At 43.9% G+C, this 10,613-nt stretch overlaps 1 protein-coding gene across 4 annotated transcripts in view; it reads left to right on the forward strand.

Moving 5' to 3' along the window:
- Nucleotides 1-9,579, forward strand: part of chst3b (carbohydrate (chondroitin 6) sulfotransferase 3b) — a 33,405-nt gene extending 23,826 nt beyond the window's left edge. For 2 of the 4 annotated variants that reach the window (XM_017715294.2, XM_017715295.2), the window contains exons 2-3: nucleotides 1,682-1,856; nucleotides 4,468-9,579. In XM_017715294.2, coding sequence (XP_017570783.1) covers nucleotides 1,777-1,856; nucleotides 4,468-5,713 — 1,326 coding nt within the window. In that variant the 5' untranslated portion in view covers nucleotides 1,682-1,776 and the 3' untranslated portion in view covers nucleotides 5,714-9,579. Of the gene's footprint in view, nucleotides 65-895; nucleotides 1,507-1,681; nucleotides 1,857-4,467 lie in introns of those variants that run through there. The other 2 variants (XM_037543953.1, XM_017715296.2) reach the window with 2 other exon arrangements.
- Nucleotides 9,580-10,613: the final 1,034 nt, after the last annotated feature.

Consider the following 10,613-nt stretch of genomic DNA (forward strand, 5'->3'; position numbering starts at 1 on the left):
GCTGTTCTGAGAGCAAAGGGAGGTCCTACCCAGTATTAGTGTAGCGTTCCTAATGAAGTGCTTGGTAAGTGTAAGTCTTTAATTATTTTTACTGCTGTTAAAAGTTTATAATTAAATACTAACTTCACTTTTTAAAAGGTAGTGTGTCAGTATTTTGTAGTGCAGTTCAGATACTCCACGATAAATTTTGCACTTCTTACAATCTTACAGTGGTGACTCCCACAGAAAACACTGCGTAGTGAATAGTGAATAAGTTACACAGCGATCATCAGTTCAAATAAGACCAAACAGACCCTCATCGGAAATTCACCTTATTTTGACACTCAACATAATGACCACAGAAAAGAACCAACCAAAGCAGCGATTTTATCTCATACACAGAAACGCTCGGTTATAAGCCGCCCTGGGGAGTTTAGAGAGAGCGTTGCTATGATAACTATGAGTGGCACAGACACAGAGAAGCTTTTGCTCTTCGCTTTTGAGCTCAGTCTGTGTTTCTCCGTCTGGGTGGGCTTCAGAGACCAGGAGAGTCATCACACCTCCTCCACACGACAGCTGATTCAACTGAGTGCCATCAAACTGAGTCAGGCATAATGAAGTTATGATGCTGCTGCTACTGCCAAAACTACCATTATACACTCAGCTCAGGAATGTGGAATGCCCCTACTGACACACACACACGCACGCACACACACACACACACACACACACAAAGATACACACTTCCGGTGTGATTAGGTGAGAACTGCTGCCTCTTATCTCACTGATGTTTTTAGAGACACTTGCATCAGTGCATTGTGTTTAGTTGACTGAGTAGTGAGTCAGAGCCTTTAATCTTCATCTTCTTGACGAGCTGGAGCAGTCACAGGCTGGAGCAGTCAGGGGCTAGAGCAATCATGGGCTGGAGCAGTCACGGCCTGTAGCAGTCACGGCCTGTAGCAGTCATGGGCTGGAGCAGTCACAGGCTGGAGCAGTCAGGGGCTGGAGCAGTCATGGGCTGGAGCAGTCACGGCCTGTAGCAGTCATGGGCTGGAGCAGTCATGGGCTGGTTCAGTCACGGGCTGGAGCAGTCATGGGCTGGAGCAGTCACAGGCTGGAGCAATCATGGGCTGGAGCAGTCATGGCCTGGAGCAGTCATGGGCTGGAGCAGTCATGGCCTGGAGCAGTCATGGGCTGGAGCAGTCAGGGGCTGGAGCAGTCAGGGGCTGGAGCAGTCAGTGGCTAGAGCAGTCACGAGCTGGAGCAGTCACAGGCTGGAGCAGTCAGGGGCTAGAGCAATCATGGGCTGGAGCAGTCAGGGGCTGGAGCAGTCATGGCCTGTAGCAGTCATGGGCTGGTTCAGTCACGGGCTGGAGCAGTCATGGGCTGGAGCAGTCACAGGCTGGAGCAATCATGGGCTGGAGCAGTCAGTGCCCTTGAGCAAGACACCTAACCCCCAACTGCTCCTTGAGCGCCATGGATAGGGCTGCCCACCGCTCTGGGCATGTGTGCTCAGTGCCCCCTAGGGTGTGTGTTCACTGCATGTATGTGGGTGTTTCACTGCACTGATGGGTTAAACGCAGAGGTCTAATTCCACAGTGTGCAAACCCAGTTGGCGGATGGTTCTGAATGAATTAAATGAAATGGTCATTTAAGAGGAAATTGAAGGTCCTTAGTTAAAAGCTGTGTTTGTGTGTTTCAGATTTAAGCTGGTGGTGCGGCTAAGATCTGAGGGAGGCCGGTTCCCTTAACCTTCCAGTCTGTGGAAACATAACCTGGACATAATCACGCACAAGAATGAGGATCAAATACACCATCTGCTTCATCTTCATCGTAGCTCTGGTCATCATCGAGAAGGAGAGCAACATCCTCTCAAAGTAAGAGAAAGTCTCATTCTCTCTGTTAAAAGTATCGTCACACGTCTCACAGCGACCACCTTCAGTTTATGAAGGAAGAGCTGCGGTAATGTGGTTTCTCTGAAGGAGCCTGCAGAGATGACACGCTGCATATATCTGACTCTTTCAGGTGTGTCAGTCCTGTCAGTGCTCTGTCGGCTAATTGCTGGCTTAGGCTCTAAAGCAGGTGCTTCAAATTACACATGACACAGCTGTAAGACAGATGTGCAGTCAAGATTTCCCAGCCTTTACTTTTACATCTACCAAAGCTTGAATTGCATCTCACATTGATGCTGATAATGAAATCTTTCATGACGTTAATAACTGGGTTATATTCTTATGGCTTTTTTCTAACGTTATGACCTGCTCTGTGGTCAGATCACAACTGAAGAGATGGATGAGACTGTGGTTTAGGGATTAAACTTCAGGGGTCAACCACAGGGCCCTGGCTCATTAAGCAGGAGTGCTCAGCCAATATAGCGTTGTTAACCCTCTTCTACATGCACTACACTATGAGAGCAAATTAAAAACTTTCTTGCATTCACTTTAAAATGGTCCTTGATTATTAAATTATTTCATAATTTATATATTGATTGTTAATAATTGGTCTTGTTTATTAATTTCAAAACATAAAAAAGGGTGCAGGGGTCTTTTTGGAGTTTGTTGCCTTGAGGCAACATTGTGAGACAAGGGGAAGAAGTGACATAGAGTCTTATTCCCTGAAGTGGAGAGACCTGGCTTGTGATTGGCTGAATCCATTCCACTGTCACATAGTGTTGCTTCCAGGCAACAGAGGCAAAAGAGGTATAAATGAGCCCACCAAGAGATAATATGACCAAGTACACGCTTTTTATTGACTTACTCAAACTCTTCCCTTTATTGTTACCCCTACTGTTGTCTTTAAATCTTGTAAAGACATTGTAAATTGAGCAAAATGAGTTTGTTGCCCTGAGGCAACATCATGCAATAGAGAGTTAACTAGTTGGCTAGTCTGTCTCTCTCAGCAGCTTTTGGCATCGACTTTTGTTTTAGAAATCAACTCATCCAGGCTACGTAAGGTCTGAGACTGTTGTTAGTCTGAGAAACTGTTTAAGAACATCTTTTTCAAGAATAGCTGTCGAATTTTTAATAAGAAAAAGGAAAGAAATTGTTTTGAAACTCTTTCTGCAGGCCCCCTAGAGGCCATTCCGCCAGCAAAATGGAGAACGACTCTTATATTTTTAATTAATAATCAGATAATCAAATAAAATATTTCCGTCTATAACTCTGTCATCTGATCAGTTAGGGCATGTTGTCTGTCTGTGTGTGAAATGTGACTCTGTTGAGCTGCTAGTGAAACTGGGCGAAAGGTGGAGTGAAACTATTCACACCTCTTACCTCACAGAGACATCACAACTGCAGGCATATAAAATTTGGGTACCACTGCCACTGTAAAAATAGCATTTAAATCCAAAAAAATACCAAACAGTACAACTCAAAACTCGTGCTTGTTAACCTACAAAGATGAAAATCTAGTTTGCTTACATTTTTGTAAATCCTACGTATTTCCATTAAAATTCAGTCAGCATTACTGAAGAAAAGTGAAGCTCTGAAAGGAGTAGAAATAGTGTTTTATAGCTACTGTAAAAATGGGATAAAGAACAGCAATTCATCTGTGGCTGATTGTACCAGCTCTGCGTAAGTTCAAACGTAGGCTAGTTGTAACCTAAGTGTTTACTATTGGAACGGGTTGCACCACAAACTAGTTTTAACGTCGAGCTTATTAGTTACTAAATATGACGTTTTGGCGAAACCATCAAAAAACGCATTAAAAGCTCAAAAAGGACCAAAACCATGACTTTTTTGGTTAATTAAGCTAGAAATCCTAAACGCTATACGCTGAGATTTTACTTTAAGCTCTGATCATCGCCCTGGTTTAAACTCCGAGCACGAAGCTCAGCAGCTACCCAGACGGCTAAACTGATCCAGAAACGGTCATCCTGGTATTTCTGAAGGAAATATTAAAGCATAAACAGATCCTGACTGGAGATAATTAGCTTTATTCAGTTTAACTTGTACACGTCGTTCTCTTCTACACTGGATGTGTTTCCATTAAAAAAGTCAGAGTGGCTGCTGTTGTGTTTCCATGGCAACGGGTTTACTGACTGGTCCTGATGGTGCTGTCGCCGTGTTAAAGTGACGTACGCATTAGTTAGTTGTTACTAGTTAAGACACGACTTACAGATTTGCGGTGCAACCAAATTTAGTAAAAGAATAGCTGGAAAGGAATTAGTGTAACTGAGGACTCAGTAAAGACTTTATGCCCAAACTTAAGCATGAACCTACGCAAACCTGGCGCAACGCTGTCCAGGACTTTTTTCTTAAATTCAAATATATTTCTTAAGACAGTAAAATACCCTACAAATAGGCGCTTCTTTCTATTTGCATGTTAGTTCTGTTCGCGTTCTCGGTGCACTTAATCTAAGCAATCAGAGGCTGTGGAATTCTCATTAGATGAGAATCAGATTTATTATGGAGCCTTTGGGCAAGAATCTTTGAATCTGAGCTTAAATAAATACACCAGTTGTGAAGTTTTTACCTGTTTGTTTTTAAGGGTCTCGGATAAGCTCTCTCTGAAGCAGACGCTTCAGACGCCCCTCCAGACTGGTGGCTTAAGCTGGATCAGTATCAGACAGAATGGCTCCAGCGTGCCTTTTCCAGACTACACTGACCCTCTGTCATACCGATACACAAACCGGCGCCTGGAAAACTTCACCGAGGCTGGCGAGGGAGGCCTGCTTTCTGCTTCTGCATCCGGCGGGAGGAAACACATCCTTCTTTTGGCCAGCACCCGCACAGGGTCCTCCTTCGTGGGAGAGTTTTTTAACCAGCAGGGGGCGAACATGTTCTACCTGTTCGAGCCACTGTGGCACGTGGAGCGCATGCTAACTCTGGAAGGCGGCAGGACAAACGCTACAGCTTCGGCTTCGGCCTACCGGGACGTCCTCAGGCAGCTCTTCCTGTGCGAATTTTCTCTCTTGGAAAGCTTTATCGAGCCCCCGCCGCAGGACCATGTCACGACTTCGCTTTTCCGCAGGGAATCCAGCCAGTCGCTTTGCGAAGACCCCGTCTGCACGCCCTTCGTCAAGAAGGTGTTTGAGCGCTTCCATTGTCGCACCCGCCGCTGCGGCCCGCTGAACTTCACTCTGGCCTCGCAGTCCTGCCTGCAGAAGCAGCACAGAGCCATCAAGTCCGTGCGTGTCCGGCAGTTAGAGACGCTGCGCCCCCTAGTGGAAGATCCGCGCTTGGACATAAAGTTCATCCAGCTGGTCCGGGACCCGCGCGCGGTGCTAGCGTCCAGAATGGTGGCTTTTTCAGCCAAATACAAGAACTGGAAGAGGTGGGCCACTGACGGTGAAGTTCCTGAGGATGACGACGAAGTGAGGAAGCTCAAAGGGAACTGCGACAACATCCGAATGTCCGCAGAAACGGGCCTGAAACGGCCCGCTTGGCTGCGCGGGCGCTACATGCTGGTGCGCTACGAGGACATTGCTAGGTTTCCCATGCGGAAAGCTGGGGAGATGTACCACTTCACTGGCATCCCCTTCACTTCCCAAGTGAAGGACTGGATCTTGAAGAACACTCATGCCTCCAGCGAGGTTAGCGGAGTCTACTCCACCCAGAAAAACTCCTCCCAGCAGGTGGAGAAGTGGAGGGTTAACATGCCCTTTAAACTAGCCCAGATGGTGCAGAAGGTGTGCGGCCCTGCCATGACTCTGTTCGGCTACAAGTTTGCCGAAAGCGAAGAGATGCTGAGCGACTTGTCAGTCAGCTTGATTGAAGAAAGGACTTTTCTATGACTACAGAGAGTCTTGCGTCTTTTTTACTCAGAACTCAGTAAGCTAAACTTCACCTTTAAGAGACAGAGCTGGATGTCATGTTTTTTTTATTGTGTTTTATATTTATTAGGGACATTAGCACAAAATAGGACCGGAGAAATCTTACTTTATTCAGTCTGTTCGATCTCATTCAATCCCATAAGTAACAAATAAAACAGTGCTACCTTGAGAGAAACGACAGAGGGAACGATACTGAAAGAGATATTTTTTTCAGACATGTATTTTATGTAGAACACAAGACTCTCAGACTGCGTTTCTCTAGCATTTACATGTATTTTAACGGAGATGTAAATCGCATATCATAACGAACGCTGGAAAACTCCTATCTATCTTTTCTACTCTGCGTCTGGTTCAGGTTTCAATCACAGATGCTGCTTTTGTTCCAAAGGATGAAACTTGAAACGGAACACATATCAGAAACCCCAAGGCCAAGGATTCATATGTTATAAGTTACAAAGATGCTTCAACTAAAAATGCCAATGAGATTGACTTTGAGTGGAAGGCAAACTGGCTTAAGGAAGTTAACTTAATAACGCCTGGTTTCTGTCATTTATTAACCGGTGTCATGAGCAGGGTTGGCACCTCAGCACTCAGCCCTGGACACTCGATTAGCAATGTGTACTATTCAAACTTTCTTTATGTACAAATGTTTCGACTGGATAGAAATAGCAGTTTAAACTTCATAAGAAATACTAACATATGAAAGTGCTTGGATTCCTGGACATTTTATGTCCAGGGATGGCATCATTTTCCCCTGGACAGGCAGCCAAGACCCTGTCCAGGTGGCAACCTTCGTAATGAGAGTAGTTTATATTGTCAAAAGTTGACGCGTTCAACTCACACACTTCGATGTTTGCGCATGACCGCAGTACACCTACGACTAAACACGCACAAAACGTCGAGACTCGTCATGCAGTGCGTGGAACAATACGGCCAAAAAGGCAGGCGGAAGACGCAGCTATCGATCTGACATTTCTTTGGATACTGTTTACTTTCTGAACAGCAACCACTGAGAATCGTAACGTTAGTTTCACTAAATAAATTAGTAGCTCGGTGGAACATTTAGCGGTAGACAAAGGCCTCAAAAACAGATTAGTTATCGTTCAGAAGCCAAGGACACTGTTAAAGCCACTTTGGGTTAAATCTGTAGGCAGGCTAAGGCTAAAGCTAACAAGTGCAACACTACTACTACACTGTAAAAAAAAGATCATAAAGTTTACAGTAATTTATTGGCATTACTACATTTTCACAGTAAGTATTTTAGAGTATTTTACTGTTATTTACTGCAAATGTACAGTACTTTACTGGCAACCCGATTATTGTAACCTCCTTTGTCCTCTATGTTCCTGTAAACTGATCACCTGGTATATTACAGTATGATCCTGTAACACAGTAAAGAATAACCAAGCAGTATTTTACTGTAAAATAACCCAAAACCACATACTACCATACACCACACTAGTGAATTCCTAGTGAACACTAGTGAATTTGTGTGGTGGGATGCAACTGTTGACTGGCCCTCATCCAGTATTGCGCTTGTTAGCTCTAGTATTAGCTTATCAACAGATTCAACCCACAGTTATTATCCTTCACAGAAGGCAAGTTACTTCCTCCTCTATGGATGATGTACCAACATGTTGGCTTGTCAAGGTGACATTGAGAACAGAGAAGTATCATAGTTGGCCTAGCAACACTGCTTTAGACCCATCAGTCACGCCCATGTTGCAGTAATGTGCAGTAACCTGACTCTCTGCTAGATTCAGTAGATGAGCAGCTCATTATGCAGTCTAAGGTAGACAGACGTCTGGTCAGTTGCAGATCCAAACCCTGCGCTGGAGTACTGCCCGGTGCCTAAACATGTCGACAGCAGTGCAGCTGCCCCAAACAATTGTCCAGTTATCTGAACTAATCAAATCAAATCACGTTTATTGAGGTGAGTGTATCTTAGGCGCGTCACTCTTTTAGTGCTTAAATACAAACATGAATAAAAAGTAAATAAACATTTATACACATTAGGCTATAAACATACACATTAATATACAGCAGTCAGACCCTCGCTGGTGTCGGAAGAAAACCTTTTTTTTTTACATTTTTCAGTTTTTTGACATAATTTGAAAATACATGTTACCCGTCATATTGTATGTAAATTTCAAGAGATATGGACCAAAGGAAACAACCCAAATTGACTGGAAGAAACTCTGGTTCCATTGACTTACATTAAAAGTAAAGTATGTTTTTTCCTTCTCCTGTAAAGTTTTCTTCTGACAGCAGCGATATGCTGGTTTTGCTGGTGGTCCGCTAAGCTGGGTTGTGCTAGTTTTTCAAGCAGGTTGGACAGGCAAGCAAAAACCTGGGCAATCCAAGAAAATCCTGGACAGGTGGCAACCCTGGAAGCTGTCCCTGCCAGAATCTTGCGACAACTTTTGACAGCATCAACTGTTTTCATTTACCCGGTTTCTAGGTGATGTATTCCTTCAGTAAGAGACGACAGAACGTTATGGTCAGAGTCCTCATGCTTGGGGCTGTCAGTCAAAGACAAAAACCCTCCTCTCTCTCCCTCCAGGGGGATGTCTCCCACCACCTATGGCTTGTTTCTGTTCTGTGATTGAATTGCTGTTTGAAGTTTAATGCAACTGCCTGAGTGTGTGTGTGTGTGTGTGTGTGTGTGTGTGTGTGTGTGTGTGTTTTGGAGGGGGTCTTCTCTGTGAGCAGATGTTTACGGTGTAGTAGTGTGTGATTCTGACATTCTTTCTGCAGCTGGCTTGCAGAAATGTGTAGATGTATCTCAAGTGTTGAGGCTGTTGACGCAAGTCACTAATGACTAATGGAATAAAAGGGACCAAAACATCAGGGATTTAGGGTCCTGACACACCAAGCCGACTGCCGGTGCTCAGACGCCACCAGGCTGCCAGTGAGCATCGGTGGAAATTATAATCTGTAGCTTCATGACTGGTGCAACAAAACTAGTGGGGCTAGTTGGTCCTGGTCAGTGCCGTCTCTACTGATTAAGCATGTTGAATCGCTGTTGGGGGTGGGCCGTGAGACACAGCATGGGCAAGGAGAGAAACAGAAGAGGGCAAGGCAAGAAACAGGCACTCGCAACAGAGCGCGCAGAGAAGACTCGGTGCAAGCAGCACCGTTTAATCACCAGTGATGGGCATTTTACATATTGTTTTGACTCCTGCTGTCTGAATGTCCAGATTTTTAGGAGCTATATTACATATTTCATTTCCAATGAGAAAATATTTAATACGGTTATGAATTAGACACGGATAGAGGCTTCGACTGTGGCCTAAAACATAAACAGGACTTGGCTTGTGTTAATACAGTTATGAACAGACATTTAATTTTACTGTTTAAAGTACAAACATTCACTTTCACTCATGCAGCTCTGCCAACACTGGTTTCACTTTCCCACATTAGGTTAAAGCTTATAACACATTCAAACACTATAGTCTTTGCTTTGCATGCTGTGGTTTTTCAGATTTACCGACCACAGCTCCTGCTATACAGAGCTGTACCTTTTAGCACAAATACAGTAAGTACATGCGTGTCTTGTGCAAGCTGGTGCTAGCTTTGGTCGGCTTGGTGTGTCTGGGCCCGGATATGTGAAGCGTTTCATGTGTTCTGAACCTGCTGGCTCTATTGGACAGTACTACCCTAAAGCTAGGAGGTAGATATGTTTGCTACATAACAGGATCGTCATATTGTGGCTAAAACTGTATTTTAAGTAAACAGTGCCTTTTTTTTATTTTCTGTTTAGACCTGTTCTTTGTTTCTACTATTTATGTCAAAGACTTTTGTGAAATATATTGAGGGAAACTAAACACGTGTTCTTGTCTCTTCTTCATGTCCTTAGGATCTCAAACGCAACACTGTTTTTACTTTTTGGTGGAGTCGCACAGAATGAGAAGCCTAGAGCACAAATTGTAAATGGCAGTGCAGGATATTTGTATGCACTGCTAGAAAGTGACTACAATTCACCCTTCCTTAATTAGCACAGAGACACCAGACAGTTTAATGCGTCTCGCTGTCTGTCTACCCAGTAATTTCATTTGGGATGGGACGATGCCTCGGGTAGCCTGGTGCAGGAGGTGGGAATCTATGGATTTCAGTATGCCATTGATCTCGACTTTCCTAGTCATGTATCTGTGCATCACTATCTACAGCTTACTAGTCATTCACTACTTTAAAATAAACTGTTCACAGCTGGGGACTCGTCCATTCTTCAGCAAACGTGACGCCATACATTACCTATTTAATGGTACCTTGTTAATAGGATGGTAGCCTAATAAATCAACATCATTATGCAAAATATTTGGCTCCCTGCTCATATGACATGTCTATAATTTTGTAAATAAGTTGACACATCCTGTACAGAGAACACGCCGCTGCACATTTGAACACATAATGCCTATTTATTTGCTAACTTTAACATATTGGGTAAGAAATAAACCACAAAATGTGGCTTTTGGAAAAGTTTATTCATGATATGAAAATTTTCAAGTTCGATTTTTTTTTCCAAATATGTTAAACTATATAGAAACTGTGCAGTAAAATTAGCAGAAAATCCCAAACTGAAGGTTTTCCTTGTAGAGGACGTGTTAACTTATTTTCACTTTAAAAATCAACAGAATGTGTCATTTGGCCAGGGGCGTGAAAACTTTTGCATACGACTGTAGCGACCTTCAAAATAAATTACTGAACACCCAGACAATCATGACAGACATAATGGTCTACAAAGATAGTGGTGCAACTTTTGAACGTGATACAAGAACACCTGGGTTGTTGGGGGGTGGGGGGGGGTGGGGGGTGGTGCTGGAGCCTATTCCAGTGGTCCCTGGGAAGAAGGCAGGAAACA

The sequence above is a fragment of the Pygocentrus nattereri genome, chromosome 13 (assembly GCF_015220715.1).
Source record: "Pygocentrus nattereri isolate fPygNat1 chromosome 13, fPygNat1.pri, whole genome shotgun sequence".
NCBI lineage: Eukaryota > Metazoa > Chordata > Actinopteri > Characiformes > Serrasalmidae > Pygocentrus > Pygocentrus nattereri.